The sequence below is a fragment of the Lissotriton vulgaris genome, chromosome 8 (assembly GCF_964263255.1).
Source record: "Lissotriton vulgaris chromosome 8, aLisVul1.2, whole genome shotgun sequence".
Taxonomy (NCBI): Eukaryota; Metazoa; Chordata; class Amphibia; order Caudata; family Salamandridae; genus Lissotriton; species Lissotriton vulgaris.
The window spans coordinates 204,943,747-204,970,636 of NC_141696.1; the positions used below are offsets into that span (position 1 = coordinate 204,943,747).

The 26,890-nt window shown below is 41.6% G+C and overlaps 1 protein-coding gene across 1 annotated transcript in view; it reads left to right on the forward strand.

The window, feature by feature from the left end:
- Positions 1-26,890, forward strand: part of LOC147696876 (glutamate carboxypeptidase 2-like) — a 653,445-nt gene that overhangs the window by 474,049 nt on the left and 152,506 nt on the right. The window contains exon 14 of the mRNA XM_086933984.1: positions 24,629-24,720. Coding sequence (XP_086790110.1) covers positions 24,629-24,720 — 92 coding nt within the window. The remainder of the gene's footprint in view (positions 1-24,628; positions 24,721-26,890) is intronic.

Here is a 26,890-nt window from a genome sequence, read left to right on the forward strand (position 1 = left end):
CTGGGAGATTTTAATTTCCACTTAGAAAACCTTGCAGATAAAGATTCGCAAACCCTGATCTCTGACTTCTCAGCCGCCGGTTTAGAACAGCAGGTCACTTTAGCCACTCATCAAGCAGGACATACCCTGGACGGTTTATTTACTAATAATTCCCATATTACGCACCTCACAGTATTTCCGCTTATATGGACAGATCACTCAGCCGTCAAATTTACAATTCTAGTCAGGAACCATAAGAACTCTGCTACTAACACACGCCCTCAGATCAAATGTCGTAACTGGAAAAAGATTGACTCTGTTGCTTTACATAGAATTCTGGAATCTACGATACCAGAAGATACATTGGATCCACATGAAGCATCCAATAATTATGAGCACTGGCTGCATAAGGCATTTGACCACTTAGCACCCAATAAAAAAATGCCGCCAAATCGCATCAAACCCTCTGCGGCTTGGTTCTCGGAGTCATTAAGGCTCGAAAGACAACGCTGCAGAAATTTGGAGAGGCGTTGGCGCAGAAACTATGACAACAATGATAGAGAAACTTACAAGAAAGCGCTGTTAAGCTAAAGAAAGCTTATTACTGCAGAAAAATTCAACTTTTATAGCACACAAATAGAACTAGCTCATAACTCGAGCAAACAGCTATATCAGGTGGTTAAAAAGCTAGCCAATCCACCTGCCCTCCCCCCCCCACCACAGAACCATCCCAAATATTCTGCAATAAAGTAGCAGATTTCTTCCAGGCTAAGGTTAAGGATATTTTTGATAACTTTACAAAAAAAAACGATTCTGCCACTCTAGATATTCCTCTCATCTGACCAAAACCAATCTGTGAGGTCTTCTCTCCACTATCCCAATCGTCCATGGTAGAGCTTATGAACACTGTTAAATCAGGATCACCACTGGACCCATGTCCTCCACTTATCCTTAAACCAGTATCCAACTTAATAGCCCGGTGCTTACCAACATCTGTAACACCATGTTTCAGACAGGCGACTACCCACCAATCTGGAAAAAGGCAATTGTAAAACCTCTTTTAAAAAAACCTACCTTAAACCCTCTAGAGCCCAAAAGTTATCGCCCTATTGCCTCACTCCCTTACCCTTCAAAAATAATTGAAAAGGCAACGAACCAACAGCTGTCGAATTACATTGACCAGAACAATCTACTTGACGACACCCAGTTAGGGTTCAGGAAGGGCCATGGGACCGAGACTGCGTTGATAAAGGCAGCAGAGGAGGTCAGGATAATCATGGACCAGGGTGGTGCAGCGATCCTAATCCTTTTGGATCTATCTGCAGCCTTCGACACGGTCTATCACACCATCTTGATCGACCGTGTCGCTGCCATTGGCATTCAGGGTAGGGCCAGAGCAACCCTAGCATCTTTCCTGGCCGATAGAGTGCAGTCCGTGAAGATGGGGTGCTACAGCTCTCCTGACTTTACCTTGCCTTGTGGAGTTCCTCAGGGCTCATCGCTAAGTCCAACACTTTTTAACATCTACGTGTCGGACTTGGCGAGGGTGATTAAGTCATTTGGTATAGGTTTAACATCATATGCCGATGACACTCAACTGGTCCTGGCGATCCACAAAAATGGAGAAGCAGTGGCAGCGAACTTTCAGGAGGGCATGAAAGCCATCAGTATCTGGATGAATCAGAATTGTTTAAAGCTAAATTCTGACAAGACAGAGGTGATGTTATTTGGTGAACTGACCCCGCCTTGGTCTCCAGTCTGGTGGACTTCGGAGCTGGGAACTCCCCCACCACCAGTATCTAAAGTGAGAAATTTGGGCGTGCTCTTCGACAACAAGTTAGCCTTTGTCAGCCATGCCAACGCAGTGGTCTCATCCTCCTTCTTTACCCTTAGAATGGTAAAGAAATTGCTTCCATTTCTTCCCCAAAATGCAGGCAAGACCCTAATGTCCACCCTAGTATTATCTAAGGTGGACTACTTCAATGGCCTATTGCTTAACGCACAGGAGCAAGTTTTGAACAAATTACAGCTTGTTCAAAATGCTGCCGCAAGGATTCTGACTGGTACACCAATTAGAAGCCGGACAAAGTTTAAGGCCATGTGTATTATTTACAAGGCTCTGAACAATAATGGACCAGAATTCCTCAAAAAAGCAATTAATGTGTACAAGCCTAGTCTAACATTACGTTCATCTTCAGCCCAACAGCTCCAAATTCCACGCACAAAAAAGGTAACATGGGGAGACAAACGTTTTGTGGTGGCTGCCTCAAAACAATGGAATCGGCTCCCTTCCTACATTAAACTTAGCCATTCACTATTAACATTCCGAAAACATCTCAAGACCTGGCTTTTCAAACAGTAAGTTATCAATAGAAATCCTCTGCAATCTGTGAACTCTAGCGCCGAGACACCGGAAGGTATTTGTGCGCTTTAGAAATTTTATAAATAAATAAATAAATGTGATAGACCGGAAGCTCAGCTTGGTTCATCGAGAATATGTAGCTTAAGAAAGGAATACATTTTATAAACTCAGCACACTCTGCAGTTATGACAAAATCTAAGCAAGTCATATTAAGGTCAAGCTATCAAATACATGTGTGCATGGTTTAGCATTTCCTAAAAGCATCTATTTATTCAAAGTAAAGTCTAGTTGAGGCCTACCAGTGAAAATTAATGCCGGTGTATTTTGCACAATATGTCTGCGTGTCATTTTAAAATGTGTTTTTCGTGTTAATATCTCAGGCACGTTAGCACTGTTGTCAACTAATTTGATTTTAAAATGTTCACTGGTATATCAAAAGAGTTTCACATATTCTATATTTTTATTGGCGACAGTTGGCTGCAAGGAGAAGTCTCGCCAATGGTTGTTTGTGTCATTGTGGCGCTTCACAACGTATGTATGCATTGTGACACATAAGTACCCTTGTGCTGCAAAGCAGTCACATGGTGGGCAGTTTGTTGAACATTCCAAGATAGCCAAAATAAGTGCAAATGCATGTGCTTCCTTGTGGTGATGCACTGGCAGACATTTTCTTACTACACTGTTTCAACATTGCCGAAGGCCACTGTGAAAACATATTGAAATTAGGTTGTATTATGCTATATATATATATATATATATATATATATATATATATATATATATATATATATATATATATATATATATATATATATATATATATGAACAAGAAGTTCCTCCCCAGCCTGCTCTGCGTTTGCAGACACCGCCTCCACGCCAACAAGGAAGAGGACCGGACCAGCAAATTCAGCAAGATGGTAATTTATTTAAAGATTTAAAACAGAACCAGCGACGCGTTTCGGGCGGAGAGCCCTTGATCACGCTGCAACATGTTTACAATCATTATGCTCTTTTATACGTGTATGCAGTGATATAGACGCCACCCCCTGGTGACGCCCACCATAATCATGTGATAAGTAATAAACAGTAAAGACGCACTCTCGCTGATACATAGTTGCCATTGTATGCAGAAAGTCATAACTGGTTAAATCCAGGAATCCATCCGAATATATAAACATATATTCAATTATAGTAATATTTCAACACATTTCTTCAATATTAAAATACGAATGAGAAAATATATCCATTCTGTGCAAATGAGCAATCTAGTATATATAGCAGCAGAAATATAAAGTGCGTATACAGAAAAGTGCATAAGTGATGAAGATGTGATAAAGTGCAAGAATTAGCGGAAACATATGGAACTACCACTGGAATAGTAATCAGCAATTAAGCATCATATCTCGATGTTTATATAAGTGAATTCATCCAAATCATCCTATTCCATAATAAGTTCTATTTAAAAGTTCAAAATAGAAAAAGAAGAACCATTATTTCAAGAGGCTAAAAATGACAATATGTATAAATAAGACCATATTTCATATATATACACACACACACACACACACACTCTCTTACCCACCACCCCACACGACTAGCCCATTATAGCAATGTAGTTAATCCGAATGGATTACAATTCATAATATGCTAGCAAAAAACAATACAAACAACACAAATGACAGTAGCTATACACACAACCATATAAACCCTCACATGAATATTTACAAGTGTAGATATCTGAGCGATTCCATATATACACTTCTTTGTGCAGATCCAAGCCTGAGGTCAAAACAATATCAAAATTCTATACATAATATCCACATAATAAAATCACTGTACAATTTAAACGTATCAAAAAATTGTTGTCTATCATCGAGATGTTGTACATAATATGTGAATAGGACTGTATGAAAATATATATATTATGATGCCTTATGCTTGATAATTGCCAAATAAAGTGCGTAAATTGTGTCACCATAGGGGAGAATCGATGTAAGCTTCACCAGTTGTTACTGCAGAATATGGGACAGGTGCAAGGAACTTCTAATAGGGAACCTAACTAGAAGAACCAGAAACCAGGGCACAGATAAAAGTAATACTGAAAGCTAGCAAAACCAGATGTATTTACAGAAAATGATGCATTTCCTCAATATTGTTGAGCCCGTTAGGCCAACGGCTATCGAGCTCCAATATAAATTTAGACTCCATTTTTCTGAGCTGGGACTCACGGTCACCTCCTCGTCTAAGTTGGGGGACTGCCCCAATCACAAAATAGCTCAGGCAACTGAGGTCTTTCTTGTGTACTCGTTTAAAGTGACGGGCAACTGGGTAAGTGGGGTCACTATGTAAAATAGCCCTTAGATGCTGTAGAATCCGGGCGTGCACCTGGAGCTTAGTGCTTCCAACATATCTAAGCCCACAGGTGCATGTCAGAACATACACAGCATGGTCAGTTTTACAGTTGTAGTTGCCATTGATGGTTTTGGCAACTTTGCTGAACGGGGTGTTGTAATGGGTAGTAGTGACTCCGAACTTACAAGCTCTACAACTGGAGCATTTAAAGAAACCTCTGGAAGGGCGAAGCCATGGGACCTTAGTTTTTAATTCGGGCGCTGCTTTGTCCAGATGATTGCCCATTGTTTTAGCTCGTCTGAACGTCAAGGTAGGGGAAGGGGGCACTGAAAAAAACATAGGTTTCACACCAGTTATAGTTAGTTGGTAATTTTACTCATACAAAACCTATGAAATTCCCCTGTTATAGTTAGTTCAGCTAACTATGACTCGCGCGCCCGCAATGCACTGCTGATAACGTCACATATTACATCACTCATGACACGGTCAGTGACATCACTCATGACATCACTGATGACAACTCAAATGACATCCCTGATGACATCACTGATGACATCATCCAGTGAATGTGTCTCTTTCTGAAAAATAAATAAATATTTTTTATATATGTATATCTAAAGGACGATGGAAGATTGAATGGGTAAATAAGTCTCTAAATGGATGTTTTGTTTTGTAAAATTGATTGTATAACTGACTTATTAAGTATATCTTAGTGAATAGGTGTATTAGCGAGAAATCTTTAAATATTTAAATACCTGTATCAGTGTCTCACTTTGTATATAAGTGGCTGCATGGGGTGGTGAGTAGCTACATGAGTGTGTATATGGGTTATTAGTTGCTTTTTTAAGTATCAGAATGAGTGTCTGTATGGTTCGGTGGGGAATATTACTTAGCGCACAAATGCATGAATGACTGACTCACTGTTCGTATGTATTTTGAAGACAGCATGTGTGCAGGGCTTTATAGGTGGATGAGTGTGTGTATGGTTGTGTTACTGAGTGTGTTAGTGAGTGAATGACTGTCTCAAAAGTATCTTTATGAGTAACTACTTATGTTTTTAAACTAGTATAGGTGAGTATTGATGTATATAAATAAGTATATGTGAGAGCGAGAGATTGTAAGAGTTCCTGTATAAATAAGTATGTGTTTCTATAAGTGATTTTTTTAGAGAGTAAGTATGTGTACGATTCTGTAGAAATTAGTGTAGTGGTGGGTGTATAGCTGTATATGCAAGTAAATGGATGTTTGATAGTTTATTTGCATGTGTGAGTAAATCTATAGATGAGTGTCGGTGTGTAATAAGATGTATAGGTGTATGAGTACATATGATGAGTGAGTAAATGTATGAGTGCCTATATAGAACTGTAAGTGAATGACTGGATATTTATGTAGATTTTTGAAATACTGAATAGGTTGTTCTAACTGGAATTGCTATCTCCTTTTTTTTGAAAAAGTTACTTTCTATTTTTGATCGTGTGTATCAAAGGAGAGGAGGACTGCCACAAGGATGATGTCATCAGTGATGTCATGAGTGATGTCACTGACCATGTCATGAGTGATGTAATATGTGACGTCATCAGCAGTGCATTGCGGCCGCGCGAGTTATAGTTAGCTGAACTAACTATAACTGGGGAATTTCATAGGTTTAGTATGAGTAAAATGACCAGCTAACTATAACTGGTGTGAAACCTATGGTTTTTAAGTGAATTTCAAAGGTTTTTTGAATGCTAAATCGTAACTATATAATTGTTATATTTTTTATACTGATTTACTACATTATTATAATTTATTTATTTTTAGATATATTATTTTTTAAATTACATTACATATTTTTAATATAAATTGCTAAAAAATGTTCGTACACCTCTCTGCAAAGCAGCCCCCTGGCGTGTTTGCAGAGGGGGAACTAATTCCCCTTGCATACTGGGGGTCCCTGGGGGCCAACTAGCCCACCTGGAACCTCCAGTATGCGCCAGGGAGCTGCATTGCAGAAAGGGGTAATGAGGCCACACCCTATTTTACACCTCTCTGTAACTCAGCCCCCGGGCGCGTTTGCAGAGGGGGAACTAATTCCCCTTGCATACTCTGGGTCCCTGGGGGCCAACTAGCCCACCTGGAACCTCCAGTATGCGCCAGGAGGCTGCATTGCAGAGAGGTGTAATGAGGCCACACCCTTTTATACACCTCTCTGCAAAGCAGCCCCCGGGCACATTTGCAGAGGGGGAACTAATTCCCAATTGCATACTGGGTGTCCCTGGGGGCCAACTAGCCCACCAGGAGCCTCCAGTATGCGCCAAGGGGATGCGTTGCTTTTCCCCGGGGCGGCAGTCACCAGGGCAGTGTGGGGGGGATTGTGGACCCCCCACACTTCTTTATCACTATGCCCCCGCAATTTGGACACCCCGGGGGGTAATTTTAAAAAAAAACAGACCAGGTTTTTTAAAAGAAACATTTGGGCCTTTTTTGTCCTTGTGGGACCACCTGGGCAGGCCTAGGGGATCAGGGTGTGTCTACCCTGCCCCCTTTTTGTGTTCTTCACGTTTGTTTTACTGCTTTCTTGTGCCTCGATCTACAGAGCACAAGATGTATGCCAACACTTCCTGGTTAGAAGTGTTGACAGCCAATGAGCATGCAGCTTTCTTGGGAAGGCATGCTGATTGGCTGCCACCGTCTGTCAACACTGGCACAAGATGGATGCCAACACTTCCTGGTTAGAAGTGTTGACAGCCAATGCGCATGCAGCTTTCTCAGGAAGGCATGCTGGTTTTGTAAATGATAATTTTTTAATGTATTAATTGTTATATTTTTTATACTGATTTACTACATTATTTTAAATTATTTATTTTTAGATATTTTATTTTTTAAATTACATTACATATTTTTAATATAAAATGAAAAAAAAAAGTTTTTACATCTCTCTGCAACGCAGCCCCCTGGCGCATTTGCAGAGGGGGAACTAATTCCCCTTGCATACTGGGGTACCCTGGGAGCCAACTAGCCCACCAGGAACCCCCTGTATTCCCCAGGGGGCTGCATTGCAGAGAGGTGTAATGAGGCCACACCCTTTTTTACACCTCTTTGCAGCGCAGCCCACGGGCACGTTTGCAGCAGGGGAACTAATTCCCCTTGCATACTGGGGTCCCTGGGGGCCAAATAGCCCACCTGGTACCTCCAGTATGCGCCAGGGGGCTGCATTGCAGAGAGGTGTAATGAGTCTATGCCCCTTTTTACACCTCTCTGCAACGCAGCCCCCTGGCGCGTTTGCAGAAGGGAAACTAATTCCCCTTTTATATTGGTTGTCTCTGGGGCCAACTAGCCCACCTGGAACCTCCAGTATGCGCCAGGGGGCTTCATTGCAGAGAGGTGTAATGAGGCTGCACCCTTTTTTACACCTCTCTGCAACCCAGCCCCCGGGCGCGTTTGCAGAGGGAGAACTAATTCCCCTTGCATACTGGGGGTCCCTGGGAGGCAACTAGCTCACCAGGAGCCTCTAGTATGCGCCAGGGGGCTGCGTTGCTTTGCCCCGGAGGGCGGCGGTCCCTGGGGCAGTGTGCAGGGGATTGGTCACCCCAACACTTCTTTATCACTATGCCCCCACAATTTGGTCCCCCTGGTGGGTAATTTTTAAATAAACATACCGGGTTTAAAAAAATTAAAAAAATTGGCCTGGGGGTCCTTATGGGACCCCATGAGCAGGCCTAGGGGGTCAGGGTGCTCCTACCCTGCCCCCTTTTTGTGTTCTACATGTTTGTTTTTCTGCTTTCCTGTGCCTCTACCGAGCACAAGATGGCTGCCAACACTTCCTGGTTTGAAGTGTTGAAAGCCAATGAGCATGTAGCTCGTACTCCAGAAGTTTTAGAACTCGAAAAGGGGGCAGAGTAGAAGCACCCTGACCCCCTAGGCCTGCTCAGGGGTTCTCACAAGGACCCCCAAGGCACAAAAAAATAATAATAATAATAATTTGGGGGGGGAATCGCGGGGTGCGCGCACGGTGCTCGCATCCCGCGATTTTTTTTTTTTTGCCTTGGGGGTCCCTGTTGGCCCCCTGAGCAGGCCTAGGGGGTCAGGGTGCTTCTACCATGCCCCCTTTTTGAGTTATACACGTTTGTTTTTCTGCTTTCTTGTGTCTCAGCAACTACTGGAGGAATTTACACCATTTAACCTCTTCGCCGCTAATGACAAGGGTAACTCGTCATGGACTTTCCATTGATTTCAATGGAAATTATATGAGGGCAGGAATAATGCCTTAGCAGTAAAGGGGTTAAACAAAAGCGTGATCTGCGTACCAGACCCTACCATTTTCCCAAATTTGGTGTAATTCCGTTCAGCGGTTCGGGCTGTAGCCGTGTCTAATCATCCTATGAAAAATTAACATGGGGAAAACACGTTTTGGGACCCCCCTTCTTTATCGGCCCCCGCTTGACGAATCTTTCCGAGACTTTCAGGGAAGGAGCGGAGCAGGCCATCTTCTTTGAGAAATTCGCGGAGATTCATCAACCGGCGCTAAAGTTATTCCCAATAGAATGTTGCGGATTTCCTATGGAAACTACGTCCTAACTATAACTACCTACTGGGGACCGCCAGTAGGTAATATATATATATGTATGTATATATATATATATATATATATATATATATATATATATATATATATATATATATATATATATCACAGCTACAAACGATCCACGAATCCTTAATTCGTAAAGAAAGCAGCACACTCAGGGGTAGTTCCACATAGATTTAATGAGGGAACTTACAGCATACGACGCGTTTCGCCAGAGGGCTTCGTCAAGATATGCCCATCGTCAAGATGGCATATCTTGACGAAGCCCTCTGGCGAAACGCGTCGTATGCTGTAAGTTCCCTCATTAAATCTATGTGGAACTACCCCTGAGTGTGCTGCTTTCTTTACGAATTAAGGATTCGTGGATCGTTTGTAGCTGTGATAAATACAACGGGTACACCCCCGTTTTGGCGTGCACCCGCTCACGAGTGCAACCGGCTGGTGTTTTGGAGCATTTGATATATATATATATATATATATATATATATATATATATATATATATATATATATATATATATACTCTTGAAAAGAAATGCTAGTAACAATACATATATAATGTATATATATATATTTTCAAAAACTTCCCAAATGAAGTACGCTCTCAATAACGCAAAGAAACGCCAGAAATGATTACAAGGGTGTTTAATCCTCTGACAACATGTTTCGGCAGTAAAGCCTTGCTTACATCAAAAGGAATGCGTGTACAACAAACTATTTAAGCATTCGAGCACTCTATAACCATTGAAATAAACATAGGACTGACACCCAGTTAGATTTTTCAAAATAGCGGCAGTCATCTTATAATGTGTAAAATCACGGGTCAAATCTATTTCTAGAACCAAATGACAAACTAAAATACATTACTGATATTCTTAAGCACATTATTTCCTTGCAAATTATCACGTCCTGGACATAGCTATAATAAGCATTTGAAACATCCTTGAGTAAACCGGACGGACATTGTTATCCCTCCCGTTACTCATTAATTGGGTTGTAGTGCATTTATATTCGTAAATGAAAGCACGTATTCACAATAGATCATATCTAAAGGATGTGTTCCGTATGGTGGCACAGTCCATAATATGAAAGTATTGGATACTGGTGTGCTCCTCCGGCGTGTACGCCGATTCCCGCGGGGCCCTGGCAATCAGAAGGAGCATCTTCTTTTGGAAATATATATATATATATATTACCTACTGGCGGTCGCCAGTAGGTAGTTATAGTTAGGATTGTTTTCTATAGGAAATACGCAACATTCTAATAGGAATAACTTTGGCGCCGGTTGAGGAATCTGCCTGTAATTTTCCTTAAATTTGCCTCGCTGCGCTCCGCTCCTTCCCTGAAAGTTTGGGGGGGATTCGTCAAGCGGGGGCTGAGATAAAAGGGGGGTCCCAAAACGTGTTTTCCCCATGTTCACTTCCATAGGGCGGTTGGGCTCACTTTTAGCCCGAACGGCTGAATGGATTTCCACAAAACTTGGCCAAATTGTAGGGATTGGCAGCCCGTTGTGCCTTTGCTATGTCTCAAGATATGTGCTCCAGTGGATTTTGAGTAATTTAGGTTAAAAAATATATATATCTGGGCGGAGCCTAACCACACATCTGATCTGATTGGCTGTCAGCACTTCATCCAAGAAGTGTTGGCAGCCATCTTGGGACCAATATACATGATAGCACCTCATTAAAAAGCATTGTAGTTAATAGAGGGTTTTAGGACTTTAGTTACATTATAAATCATTTGTTGATGGTACCGTACTCATTTTAGGAATTGTGGTGTGTTCTACGGTGATTTTACCATGTGAAAAAGCCTTCTGCTGTGATATCATGAATCATGTTTGAAAGAAAACTAATATCTCATGATTTTCCTACAGTGGTTTGGAATGGGATCTATCAGCTAAACTGAAAGCATATTTTCTGTAAATTCACATTATCTTTCTCAGTCATGTGAGAATGAAGTCTGACATTCTCAGTAAAACATGTACATCCAACAAGGACAGAGACTGTCAGTCGATTCCTTTGTGTTCTACTGCAGCCTCCTAGAGTGTTCTAAAGAACAACTAGAGCACTAACAGTCCTACCTATTACAAAGGTATAGCACCCCTGATGCCATCGTGATAGGAATAAAGTGGTAACTCTTAAAACATTTAATTTTAAAAGGAACAAAATGAGGGGTATATTATGCCATAGAAAGTATTATTAGTGCTGCAGAAAGAAAAATTAGGGCACATTTTGAGTGACTTCTCAAATCCTCTTCTATTTCATTAAAAAAGTCTGACATGCAGTCTCCCAAGATGGCCACCAGAGACAAAAGAGCCCAAATGTAGCCCAAATATCACCCAGATGTAGCCCAAGTATAGCCCAATGACAGAATGTCCCAGAGTGTTATAAAGAACAACTAGAGCGCTAACAGTCCTACTTATTACAAAGGTATGGCACACCTGAAGCCATCTTGATTGGAATAAAGTGGTAACTCTTAAAACATTTAATTTAAAAAGGAACAACATGAGGGGGTATATTTTTCCATAGAAAGTATGATTAGTGCTGCAGAAAGAAAATTAGGGCACTTTTTGAGTGACTTCTCAAATCCTCTTCAATTTCATTAAAAATTCTGACATACAGTCTCCCAAGATGGCCACCAGAGACAAAAGAGCCTAAATGTAGCCCAAATATCACCCAGATGTAGCCCAAGTATAGCCCAATGACATAATGTCCCAGAGTGTTCTAAAGAACAACTAGAGTGCTAACAGTCTTACTTATGACAAAAGTATGGCACACCAGAAGCCATCTTGATTGGAATGAAGTGGTAAGTCTGAAAACATTTAATTTAAAAAGGAACAAAATGAGGGGGTTCATTTTGCCATAGAAAGTATGATTAGTGCTTCAGAAAGAAAAATTAGGGATCATTTTGAGTGACTTCTCAAATCCTCTTCTATTTCATTAAAAAAATTCTGACATGCAGACTGAAACATGCAATTTGAATACCAGCAGCAGACTTCCCTGGTGAGCAGTAGCTTTACTGCAGTGGCCTAATGAGCAACTAGAGTGCTAACATTCAGAATTTATGGCAAATGTGTGACACATCTGAATGCCTTCTTGATGGAACCAAAGTAAACAAGCATTGAAAATGCAATAGATCTTGCCCTCGTTTAAGTTAAAGCCATTCTGTTTGTAATGAGGTGGCTTTTTAGCTTTGCTTTTATTAGTGTTTTTTAAAACTTTCATGTAAATAACATGCATCTGTATGCATATATGTATATGTATGCATGCATTTATATTTGTATTTATATAGATATACAGATTAAATATGTGTATATATGTATGTATATATATATACATACACATACATATATATAAATGCATATGCATATATATGCATATATATATGTGTATATGTGTGCGTGTAGAGAGAGGTAGAGAGGTAGAGGTGTAGAGGTAGAAAGGTAGAGGTAGAGAGGTAGCGGTAGAGAGTAGAGACTAGTAGAGAGAGAAGTAGAGAGAGGTAGAGAGGTAGAGAGTAGAGAGTGAGTAATAGAGAGTAGAGAGTGAGTAGTAGAGAGTAGTAGAGAGCAGTAGAGAGAGTAGCAGAGACTGAGTAGTAGCGAGTAGTAGAGTGAATAGTAGAGTGAGTAGTAGAGAGTGAGTAGTAGAGAGTAAGTAGTAGAGTGAGTAGCAGAGAGCAGTAGAGAGTGAGTAGTAGAGAGTAGTAAAGTGTGAGTAGTAGAGAGTAGTAGAGAGTGAGTAGTAGAGAGTAGTAGAGAGTGAGTAGCAGAGAGAAAGAATAGTAGAGAGTAGTAGAGAGTGAGTAGTAGAGACTTGTAGAGAGAGAGTAGTAGAGAGTGAGTAGTAGAGAGTAGTAGAGAGTGAGTAGTAGAGTGAGTAGTAGAGTGAGTAGTAGAGAGTGAGTAGTAGAGTGAGTAGTAGAGAGAGAGTAGTAGAGAGAGAGTAGTAGAGAGTGAGTAGTAGAGAGTGAGTAGTAGAGAGTGAGTAGTAGAGAGTGAGTAGTAGAGAGTGAGTAGTAAAGAGTGAGTAGTATAGAGAGAGTAGTAGAGAGTGAGTATTAGAGAGTAGTAGATAGTGAGTAGTAGGGAGTGAGTAGTAGAGAGAGAGTAGTAGAGAGTAGTAGAGAATGAGTAGTAGAGAGTGAGTATTTGAGAGTAGTGGAGTAGGAGAGAGTAAGTAGTAGAGAGTAGTGGAGAATATTCCAAAGTTTGGCACAGCACCACTTGCACAATAAGTCCAATCAAATCATATCACTTAGAGTCCTTATTAAAGCGCTGAATCTTGGTGTATATTCAAATTATTTTATTTTCCTTAAGTTTATGTACCACAGCCAGCCGAAACGTTTCGTTCTGTACAACAGAACTTCTTCAGGGCGTTCTTATTTCCTTCAAGTTATGTCGGTATCCTGTTGTCATATAACTAGATATTTCTTCCAAATGTTAGACGAGACGTAAGTACATTCTTATTCAAAGTGACTAGGTATCAATTTTACCCACACAATTCGGGCAGACTTGAGTAATTTATAGCATCCTCAAAGTCAGTCTTTCAAAAATTCCAAAGTATAGGACATGATAATCCAAATCCAAATGTTTCTCAAGAAAAGTCATTTTCAATCGTTCGGAATATCGGTGTTTGGGCAGATATGACCCAGGGACCCCCAGTATGCAAGGGGAATTAGTCCCCCCTCTGCAAACGCGCCAGTGGCCTGCGTTGCAGAGAGGTGTAAAAAGGGGCATAGCCTCATTACACCTCTGTGCAATGCAGCCCCCTGGCGCATACTGGAGGTTCCAGGTGGGCTAGTTGGCCCCCAGGGACCCCTAGTATGCAAGGGGAATTAGTTCCCACTCTTCAAACATGCACGGGGGCTGCGTTGCAGTGAGGTGTAAAAAAGGGTGTGGCCTCATTACACCTCTCTGCAATGCAGCCCCCTGGCGCATACTGGAGGCTCCATGTGGGCTAGTTGGCCCCCAGGGACCCCAGTATGCAAGGGGAGTTAGTTCCCCCTCTGCAAACGTGGAAGGGGGCTGCATTGCAGAGAGGTGAAACAAGGGGCATCACCTCATTACACCTCTGCAATGCAGCCCCCTGGCGCATACTGGAGGTTCCAGGTGGGCTAGTTGGCCCCCAGGTGCCCCCAGTATGCAAGGGGAATTAGTTCCCCCTCTTCAAACATGCACGGGGCTGCATTGCAGAGAGGTGTAAAAAGGGGCGTGGCTTCATTACACCTCTCTGCAATGCAGTCCCCTAGCCCATACTGGAGATTCCTGGTGGGCTTTCAGGTCTTATATAGTTAGGAATTAGCATTAAAAAAACCTTTGAAATTCACTGAAAAAACAAAGGTTTCAGCCTTATATAGTTAGGAATTAGCATTTAAAAACCTATGAAATTCACTGAAAAAGCCATAGGTTTCACACCAGTTATAGTTAGGAATTAGCATTTAAAAAACCTATTAAATTCACTGAAAAAACCCATAGGTTTGACACCAGTTATAGTTAGCTGGAAATTTTACTGACATAAAACCATTGAAATTCCCACGTTATAGTTAGTTGGACTCACTATAACTTGCCCGCCTGCAATGCACTGCTGATGACATCACATATTACATCACTCATGACATGGTCAGTGACATCACTCATGACGTCACTGATGACACCATCCTTGTGACAGAGTGACAGACCTCCTTTCAGTGTAATGTAACCCTTGAAACACATATTCAAAAATAGAAACTAAAATTTTCAAAAAAATAGAGATACCCATACCAGTTACAACAACCAATTCAGTAATACCACCATCTATATACACATCCACTCATTCACCAACAGTTCTATATAGTCATTCATACATATATTCACTCATCATAAGTAGTGAAACACCTATACATCCTGTTACGCACCAACAGTCATCCAAAAGTTACTCACACACATAATCACACATGCAAATAAACTATTGAACATCCATTTATTTGCATATACAGCTATACACACACTACCACCTTACTTCTAAGGAAACTTACACATACTTCCTCTCTTTAACAATCATTTATAGAAACACATACTTATTTAAACAAGAACTCTTTCAATCTGTCACTCTCACATATACTCACATATACATCAATACTCACATATACTAGATTAAAACATATGTAGTTACTGATAAAGACACTAGTGAGACAGTCATTCACTCACTAACTAACACATATACACACTCATCCACCCATACAGTCCTGCACATATGCTGTCTTCAAAACACATACAAACAGTGAGTCAGTCATTGATGCATCTATGTGCTAAGTAACACCCCCCTCCAAACCATACAGACACTCATACTGATACTAAAAAAAATCTAATAACCCATATACACACACATGTAGTTACTCACCAACCCATGCAGCCACTTATACACAAAGTGAAACACTGATACAAACATTTAAATATTTAAACAATACTCGCTAATATATGTATTCACTAAGATACACTTAATAAGCCAGTTAACTAATCATTTTTTTTTAAAACATCCATTAAGACACTTATTTAAACATTTATTCTTCAATCGACCTTTACATATACATATATAAAACATATTTATTTTTCAGAAAGACACACATTCACTGGATGGTGTCATCAGTGATGTCATGAGTGATGTCACTGACCATGTCATGAGTGATGTAATATGTGACGTCATCAGCAGTGCATTGCAGGCGCGCAAGTTATAGTGAGTCCAACTAACTATAACGTGGGAATTTAAATGGTTTTATGTCAGTAAAATTTCCAGCTAACTATAACTGGTGTCAAATCTATGTTTTTTTTCAGTGAATATATATATATATATATATATATATATATATATATATATATATCAACTTGAACTCCGCATTACCACCTCCGATCCCCCAGGACCGGCGAAGCAGGAGACAGACCACAAGTTCTTTCCAGGTAAATGTATTTTCAGTTTTTCGTGGACCAACCAACTTCTTTTGGAAACATATATATATATTACCTACTGGCGGTCGCCAGTAGGTAGTTATAGTTAGGATTTTTTTCAATGCAAAATCTCAAAATTCTTTTTGGAATAACTTTGGCGCCGGTTGATGAATCTGCTTGAAAACTTCCTCAAATTGGCCTCGCGGAGCTCCGGTCCTTCCTTAAAAGTTTCTGGGGGATTCGTCAAGCGGGGGCCGAGATAAAAGGGGGTCCCAAAACGTGTTTTCCCCATGTTAATTTCCATGGGCGGTCGAACTCACTTTTAGCCCGAACTGCTGAATGGATTACCACCAAACTTGGCAAAATTGTAGGAACTGGTAGCCCGATGTGCCTTTGCTATGTCTCAAGATATGTGCTCCAGTGGATTTTGAGTAATTTAGGTTCAAAAAATTTATATATCTATGGCAGTGCCCCGGTACGCGCACCGGGGAGCGCACCGGGTGCGCCACGCGACTTGTGCACGGAAAGCTGATTGGCTCTAGGGTGTCTGTAAACATTCGAAACAGTCCGAAGCGGCCGCCATCTTGTGTCTCGGTAGGATCGAGACACAAGAGGTGGCCAAAACAAAGGGGGAAATGACCATAAGGGGGCAGGATAGACCCACCCTGATCCCCTAGGTTTGATGTGGGGGCTATGAAAGGGCCTCGAGGCCTCGATTGTCGCGGAGGGAGCACCCGGTACGCGCACCGGGGAGCGCACCGGGAAGCGCACAAAAGAGAAAAAAGAATGCCAGAGTTTAAAATTTTGGGCAATATTTTATAAATGGGAGGTAGTTCTGAAAATAACTTTTTTTAAAATTCTTTTTGTTTTATATTTTTATTATTATTTGTCTGAACATTTTTTTTTTGTATTTTTGAACAATTTTATATATATTTTTTTTTAAGGGAACAAACAAAAAACAGGGAATTGGAAATGGCTCAACAGGAGCAAAAAAAAAAAAAGAATTACTGCTTCCTTTTCTTGCTGCATTGGTGGTTGTCTACAGCATTATTTATTAAGGTGACACTAAGTTCACCATAACATAATGTTTTGCCACAGAAAATGCAAACAATTTTGAGGTTGCCAAATTTTTGCTGAATATTTGGCACCATTTGGCGTTCTTCAGGACCAGAAGTGAGGGTACAGTAGAGGAAGTGCTGGCCACAGGGGGTGGGTTGTTTCGAAGTTCCTGTACTTCAGCCTGGGCTAAGTTATTGGGATGCCACCTCTCCATGTGGCGGATCATGGTAAAATTACCAAAAGAATATTTCTTTGTGGGATTGCCCCTGGAGAGAACTTTGTCACAAATAAGACAGGTGACTTTGGAGGCGTTCAACTTTTTCTGGTCATCAGGAAAATAAAAGAATTGCAAAATAAAGTGCACTTTAACGTGCCTTTGTCTGGGTTCTTCAGGCAGGAAGCTCCTTGGTTGTTGATCCTCCTCCTCTTCTTCCTCCTCTTCTTCTTGTCCTCCAAGAAACTGTGGTGGTGGACCTTCTTTTCTTGGTGGTGGGGGTGGTGGTGGGGGTGCACCAGCTGCAGCAACAAGTGATGCCATTGTTTGCTCAAAAATACTCTTGCTCTGTCAATGAAGAAAGTAAGAATGAGGAAAGAAGGAGGGGGCTTTCATTTTTTGGAGAAAAAAATGATGAGAACCAATGAAAAGTGTTTTTTTCAAGTCACATGACCCGCTTACGTTACCCACTCCGGAGCGCTTACGTTACGCGCTCCGGGCCGCGGAGCGCTTCCGGGTGCGTTTACGCAGCGCGTCATAAGACACATCGCGCGGCTGCGCGATACGTCACGCTTTCGCGACGCGTCACGATGTTGTTTTTGATCGCGACATTGGGGCTAACGGGACGCTTCCTGGTTCGCGCACCGGGGTGCTTCAAAATACTACGCTTTCCGGGGCGCTCACCGGGGCGCGCACCGGGAGCGCTCCAGGGCAAAAAAAAAACAAAACAACATGCAAAAAAAAAAATTTGAAAAATTGTAAGGACTGGTAGCCCGATGTGCCTTTGCTATGTCTCAAGATATATGCTCCAGTTGTTTTTAAGAAAATTAACTTTTAAAAAATATATATTGGGCTACATTGGGCTATATATATGTTAGAGCCCAAATGTAACCCAAATGTAGCCCAATGTAGCCCAATATAGCCCAATGTAGCCCAAAGATGGCCACCAGAGACAAAAAAATACAAATGTAGCCCAAATATCAGCCAGATGTAGCGCAACTATAGCCCAATGACAGTATGTACCAGAGTGTTCTAAAGAACAACTAGAGCGCTAACAGTCTTACTTATAAAGTGAGACTTATAGTTAGGAATTAGCATTAAAAAAACCTTTGAAATTCACTGAAAAAACCATAGGTTTCACACCAGTTATAGTTAGCGGTAAATTTTACTGACATAAAACCAATGAAATTCCACGTTATAGTTAGTTGGACTCACTATAACGTGCGCGCCTGCAATGCACTGCGGATGACGTCACATATTACATCACTCATGACATGGTCAGTGACATCACTCATGACATCACTGATGACACCATCCAGTGAATGTGTGTCTTTCTGAAAAATATATATGTTTTATATATGTATTTGTAAAGGACGATGGAAGAATAAATGGTTAAATAAGTGTGTAAATGGATGTTTGTTTTTAAAAGAATTGATTGGTTAACTGCCTTATTAAGTGTATCTTAGTGAATACATATATTAGCAAGTAACTTTTAAATATTGAAATGTATGTATCAGTGTTTCACTTTGTGTATAAGTGGCTGTATGGGTTGGTGACTGACTCACTGTTTCATATTGTATTCTTTGTCAACTAAATATGATGTTATTTTCTATGTGTGTGAAGCTTCACATAGCATAATATAAACTGAAAACCTTTCAGGGCTATAATTCCCTGTGTTGTACATTGCACATTTTCAGTAAGCGTAACCATGTTTTCAAACCTGGCAAGGATTTTGTTAGAAGAATAGAGGTAGTATTTGTAGATATGAATGATATTTCCTGTTCAAGTCCGTCCTCTGCTTCCTTGAAGGGACGATCCTGCCACTTGCACACTAGATGTGTTTCTGCTGAGAGCAGCAGAATTCTGTGGCATGGTCATGCTACACTGACTTGTAAGGAGAGAAATTGTATATATACTAGGGTGATTTTACGTGTTTAGTTTGTAGCTCCAACAGACCCTTTTCTAGTGAGAGCCCTGGTCTGTTGAAAAGACAATTGTCTTTTAATCTATTGTTTCATGCCTGCTATTTTACACTAGCTGGACTTTAGGCTTCCTGCGTAACTGTGCTTTGTTGTTAACACAATGTCCACATGGTAAAGTACAAAATACAAAAAACACAGGAACAGTTTAAAATAAACTGATTGGCCGATTAGCACTTTACAGCTAGCAGGCCCTGAATGTTTTTTTTTTAAAGTGAGATGGAGACAGGTAGGAAGCACTGGAGTGGGAATCGGAGTGGGGGAGGGGCAAGGGGATGTTTGAGGGCAGCTAGAATTGGTTGTAGAAGGCAGGCCCATCATAAAATTGTAAAAAGAAACTCAATAAATGCAATATTATGTGAGCCACTTTTTGTAAGTAGCGTATATCTTCATCATGATTGTAGCTTGATACCAAGTCAAAAGGACAACCCCTCCTGCTAATGGTTAAAGCCAACTGAACCAAGGTAGTTCACAGATACACAAACTCACAGCTAGCACTGCTGGCAGGCCACATTCAAAACTCCAGCCCCTATAGGCATATTCCAGTATTGCACACAGGGCTTTTGAAGGGGGTGCTAGTCATTTTCGAATTTCTATTGAATCCAAAATAAACATTCCTCTACATTGAGGCATGAGTGATATCTTGGGGTATAGAATCATGCAATACCAACCTATATTATCAGACGTCTCTACAACATGAGAAAGTCGATGAAAGGTGGAAACTGGTGCAGGGACAGTCTAAATGAAAGGAATTGTTTAGATCGGTATTAAAAAACTATTAGATTTATGAGCAGGAAGGGTCTCCACCTTCACTTGGCGCGATCCCTCCCCAGATGAAGCTGAGGCACTGTACCCCTGCAGAGAGTCTTGATACACATCTTCCCTGTTGAGTTGAGTCTCGCATCATATGAAGTGCTGACAAGGATCACCTTATTTTTCCCTCCCCCTTGACACGTTGACCCATCACATTATCTTTTTCTCTGGGGTTGCTAATTTGCTTAAGTCCTATATTGCTGATATATTATGCCTTTCACTAGTCCTCTGTGCACTCACCTGCATTGCCCTTCTTCTCTGGACAACAAGTGTGATCTCATCTCCGCACCCATCTCACTCAGTCATGTCCAAATTTCAGATTCATATGTCTCTTCCACTAAATGTATGCTTTAAAACCACAATAGCAGCAAGTAATGTCAGCACCGCCCGGGTGACACTGGGCACCTGAGTGAGCTTCTCTCTGTGCCTCTGATCATTTTCCTTATTGCACAGTTCTGGGATTGTTCACATATCTTAAACCTCCAGGACCGTAGATGCAGGTAGGTGTTCTTGCTCCTGCCCAATCAGCCCACTTCTGGTCACCAACGCCAGACTATTGGGATCTCCAGGCTAGCTCAGGGGGAAGCAATGTCAGTGCCGTCCACGTGGCTTTTTACATCAGAGCTGACCCATGATGGTGCTACAGGGTTTGTTGAGCCACCCTCTACTTGAGGTGGACAATGGTGGTAATTCTGATCCCAGTACAGGATCCGCTATTGTTGTCTTCATCTCATCAATCAATCAGAGTACTTGTAAAGCACGCTACTTACCCGTGAGGGTCCCAAGGCGCTGAGGGGAGGAGGGGTGCTGCTACTGCTCGAAGAGCCAGGTCTTGAGGAGTCTTCTGAAGGTGAGTAGGTCTTGGGTCTATCTTATGTGGGTAAAGAGGGTGTTCCAGGTCTTGGCGGCAAGGTAGGAGAAGGATCTGCCGCCGGAGGTCGTTCGTTGGATGCAGGGGACATCGGCGAGGGCGAGGCTGGAGGAGCGGAGCTGGCAGGGGGGTGTGGAAGCTGAGTCTGCTGTTCAGGTAGGCTGGTCCGGCGTTGTGGAGTGCTTTGTGTGCGTGGGTGAGGAGCTTGAAGGTGATCCTCTTGTCGACGGGGAGCCAGTGTAGGTCTCTCAGGTGGGGGGTGATGTGCCTGCGGCGGGGGAGTCGGACAGAGGCATTTTGGATGAGTTGTAGTCGTCATAGGTGTTTGGCTGGGATTCCTGCATAGAGTGCGTTGCCGTGATCCAGTCTGCTGCTGACGAGGCCTGTGTCACCGTTTTTCTTCTTTCGGTCGGGATCCACTTGTAGATCCTGCGTCACATGGGGAGGGTGTTGTAGCAGGAGGAAGAGACAGCGTTGGCCTGCTTAGACATCTCATATGATAGATCTCTTGAAAGCTTGTATCCAGGGAGACATGGAGATATCTCCAGAAATAGACGCTTGAAGTGCTCACTGACGGATGCAATAAAGCAAAAAATCCCCATGCATCATGAATGGAAGTTACAACAGCTAATGCCTGTAATGTCAGCTGATCAAAACCTACTATATACCTATAGCGACCAGTGGCTGAGGGATCGTGAATCATGTATTAACCCCCATGCCTCTGTGTATTGTATTGATGGTATAAGCTCTTGCAAACAGATACAGCTGAACTTGAAAGATATTCTTATTAGCATAAAACAACAATGACACTACTGTCAGATGGATGTCTGCATCTAAAAGACCAGATTTCCATACTTGTAATGTGCTTGGTTCCTTGTTACAGCATCAACATGTCTGATTCCTTGTTACAGCATCAACAAGATTAAAAGTGGAACAATATGCTTATTGGCAACCTATATTGGGTTGCGTTTTTGCAAGCCCATCAAAAATACAGTTTGATTTGAGTTCAGTCGTTAGAATGCAAAAGTTTACCTGCGTAGCACATGCTAGCAAATTTTTGGTTTGTGCTGGGCTTGTTGGTGACTGAACATTTATAAAGCTAAAATGCTAATATTTTTCAATATATGCATGAATATAAGCTTCTATGTGTATTCAACATATTTAAAAAAGAAATCAAACATGATGCTACTGAAAGTGGAATTCCATTTCTAAATTCAAGTCATGGTGACTACTTGGGGTTTGTTAATTCCCTCACACAAACAATTGGATGCTTTAAAAGTGAATAAATACATTTCATAGAATAAATAATATAAAAGTCATTAACTGTTTGGATACCTGCTATTATCTAGGTGATTTACTAGACACTTGTGGATATTCTACATTTGAAATGGCTGTGTGCTCTCTAGAACAGGTACATATCACATGAAAGCTACTCTCAGAAACAGAAAAATTACTTCTTTAATGAGAATAAACTTTTGGACTATTCTCTTGTGCACATTTTAATTCTATAGAACGCATTTTTGTACACTCTAATCAATCAGAAAGTAAAGGTAGGGTGACACAATTTGTGAATATTAAAAGTGAGGTAGAAAAATAAAATCACTGCAGAAATTGCTGTTACAAAGCATTGTTTGCAACTCAGATACTACACAACATCCTAAAACTAAGGGGCCCATTAGGATGTCGGGCGGATTGCCCCGCCAGGCTGGAGGTAGCCACCGCCGGCCAGGCGGAGGCAATCCGCCCGACATCCTCTCCAGAATTCCCCCCGCCATATTAGAATGGCGGGGGGGACCGCGGCGGACGGAAAGACCGTCCGCCGCTTTTCCGCCCTGGTCGCCTTGCAGCCGGGGCGGAAAATGCTTAATATGGTGGCGTGTCTATTAGACACCGTCAGCCATATTAGGATGGGCTATCAGACCTGCACGGAAAGGCATGCGGTCCTCACTCTGGGGGCCCTTTGTAGGGCTCAGATTGAAGGAGGGTTGGGGGTTGCACACGGGGGGGTACCCCCCTTCATTTGCATAAACAAACCGGCAGGCACCGCGCCGTGCCTGATGCTTTGTTTATGCAAATGCTGAAATGCATTTTTAGCATTGTGGCGGGCGGTGCTGAGAGCATCGCCCGCCACAATGCTAGAAATGCAGGATGTGCCCGCCACTGTGGCGGGCACATCCTAATACCCTCCACGGGACCCCAGCCCTTATGGCGGGTGGTCCCAATCCCCGCTAGGATGGCAGACGGACAAAGTCCGCCCGTCATCCTAATAGGCCCCTAGGTTCTGTTCAGACATAATTGCCCATTGTGGTATTTGGTGTTTTTCTGGTCAGTCTTTTCACGTAGTAAGGAAGGACTTTGTTTGGTACTTGTGATAAACATATATGATAGGGACCACCATTGTCAAATGTTTGTAGGGCATCAGGTGGCCACTATACTGCCCCTTAAGCATTGACTTTCTTCTCCCATTCTAATTCTTCTTGGATTAAAGAGACATGCTTCTCAGACAGCTGTTCAGATTTGGGTCTTTCTCTTTCTCAGACCTCTTGGTTTGTCCTCACAGTCCTCTTATTTACCCCTCAAAGATTTCACAACAGCTTTCTAGCCATCATTTTCATAAACTAACAGAGATATTTAGTCCCTTCGCTAATGTCCACTTGTGGATACTGGTTCCCATGGGCTGTATTTTAACTGCTGTCAGCCATATCTGTTAACTGTATACCAGATGCTCTCTTATTTCACTTCCTCCTCACTCAGTTGGGACCAAGGAGGGCCTTTTGTGGATAGCCACCTGATTTTGTTGCAACTATTTACCCTATCTACTTTTGCTACAGGTTCTGCAGCTTTTACAGAAGGTGCAGGCAAGTTTTCTAGAGTGACAGATGTGGCACTCTCCTACTTTCTCCACTCAAGCTGTCAGTAGTCACTTTGTTTCCAGAGGGTTCAGCCATGCCTCTCTAGAGACCAGTTATATCTGGCAATCTCTCCATGGTTCCAGTATTTCAGACGGGTTCCAGTTCTCAACACACAAATATTTTGGGACCTCCAAGTGACTTCTTCAGTTCGACCCCCCCCCCTGCTGCTACAGGACTGTATCTGGAGGCAGATGTTAGGAAGACCCATGTACATTTTGAATAGAAATACAGAAATTAGTTGGATGTGAAGGATCATGAAGCTAGGCTATTTTTGACACAATTTTAGCCAGATAAGGAGGTAACCTAGAATATTTGAGATAGCCTGACCTATCAGATCCATCTCTATTTCTCTTACTGTCTTCATGATCGTAAGAGTGGTAGAAGGCTGTGGAAAATCATTCAACAGGCTCTACCAAGTGGTTAAGAGTTAATAAAATACATGATTCCTAATCTAATACCATGACTAATGCATGCAGGTGTTATCGGGTTCCACTCTGAAAAGAGCACTAGATCGCTTGGTAGGAGAATGCCTCTCTATTAGTAGAACTACTGTACTGTTATGTGTGTTATAAACACAATTTACTTCCTTATCGTTTCAGATTCCTAGTCCTGATGATACTTTTGAAGGTAAATCTCTCTATGAGAGCTGGCACCAGAAAGACAACTGGACTGAACATATAAATGCTCCCCGGTAAGTGTTACATTCTTGCTTTTCTTGAAATGTGAAAGATGCCAATTTATTAGATTTATTCCAAAAGATTCAAAATCAGTAAATTTAAGTACTTCACAGTATGAGTCATAATGGAAATACTCTGATTCCTATGTCTGCTGGGTCTGTACAAACAGTACTTTCATGGCCTAGCCACCTTGGTATGTTGTTTTGTATTTGGATAGTTGATCACAGCAAGATATTTACAAGAGAGCCCTTTAAAAAACATGTTTTTGGTCAGGAGTCCTTTAATCCCCAATCTATAAAATACCCACCAGGAACAATATGCCCCACAACATTACAGTTTTAGGGGAAAAACTCAGAAAAACTGGACTCTGAGGAAATACCCTTTGCATAAATGTACATTGAAATATATCTTTCATAGCAATGTAAATAATATATCAGAATAATGTCAGAATCCCTTATTTAAAATAAAAGTGTTAGGAATGCAACCAAGTAGAGGATCTTAGTACACCTTCCATATGGTTGCTCTCTTGAAACTGACAGCTCAAACATAAAGACAAACATCTGTACTAGTGGGTCTATTTTCCTAGTTATCACAATATGGTTAAAATATGGTGTTATATTTTGTAGACAGACATCTGAATGCATATCTCCTCATTGTTCTTGATCCATGAGAAGTGTGTGTTTCTAAGGTCATCCTAAGTATGAAAGGCTCTTGTGTATCACAATGTGTGGGCCCAAAAAAGTTCAGAACATATATTGAAAATTCACTTATAGGAAAGGTTGAAAAAAGTAATCATTCAGGATTATGCCTACAGGTCTGGTGTTGGATTATGGCCTCTTTGTAGAAAGGAACAAGTAGAGGATGCTGCAGATAACCCCACACTTCTTCTCAATGCTTTATAGAAGTTAAAGTAATGGGTCTGTGTAGCCTAACTAGTTTGCTCTAACACTCCATTGTGTCATTGCCAAAGAAGAATATTGCCTCTCCTTTGGTCCCTTGTATGAATTGTTCAACTCCATCTGTTCCTCTGTGGTGCCAAATGAAGAGCAACTTTGCGGGTAGAGTAACTCCCACAGTTCTGTAACTCCTCACCACTATGGGATTCTCCCTAGCCACATTTGCATAAATGATACAGTCATGAACTGGCATCTGAGAGGGAAGTGCTTTCTGTTTGGGTGGGGAGCACGTCTTTTCGAAAGCAGACATTTCCATGTCTCTTGACTGGGCAGACTCTGTATTGGAATTTGGGCTAAACTGCTGGTATAAGGGTAACATACTGCAGATTTTTTTTTGTGAACGCAGAATCAAGGATATCCTATTTGTGTTAAATCCTCTTTGCTTTGGTGCCAACAATTCATTTTCATTGAAGACGTGATGGTTCACATAAGGGAGCTTACAAGAGAAACATTCGGTCACAAGGAAAGTCTCCTGATAAAAAAGAGGATCGTGTAATATTTAGCCTTCATGTCTTAAAAGTAGTGACATCTCCAGCAGTGTGACTACTTGGCCCAAATGCTAGTATACCATCCATTATGCAAAATACTAAACCTGCCGCTTAAGTAGCTAATCATTGGGTGTGCTTCAGCTTACCAGTGGAAGCTAGATGTGACCAAATGCCTAATAATTAAGGGAAACCTCCTTTACCCTGCAGGCAGAACCACAACCTGCCTTTTCTCCACAGTCACTACCCTGACTGCGACGTTACCACGTGTTCCTTTACCATGCAAATCATTACAATGACTTGCTTAAGGGGGTGCGTTGTTGAACTGGTGTTGGATTTTAAGTCCAACACCTTCCCTTCTGATACACTGACTGGAGTTGGAATTGTACTTTATACTGTTCCAAAAACCAGCACCTCCCGAAGGCAAGTAGTTGTAACGACTTGCGTTCTAAAGGTAAGCGTGGTAACGTCACAGTTGTGGTAGTGACTGCAGTGTAAAGGCATACATGGGAAATGCATACAGGGTTCTGTCATACATCCTATAATTAGCAGTATCCACAGGATATGATAGTTAATGACTCAAGTAGAGATAATGTGCATAGTTATACAGTCATGACAATTACTTTACTTACACTATATCCAGAACTTTGGGAACAAACTTTAACCATGAAGAAGTTTGCCAGCATTGACAATCTGGACTAGCATGCCACTATTAAAGAGAAGGGAGTAAGACTAATCTGAAT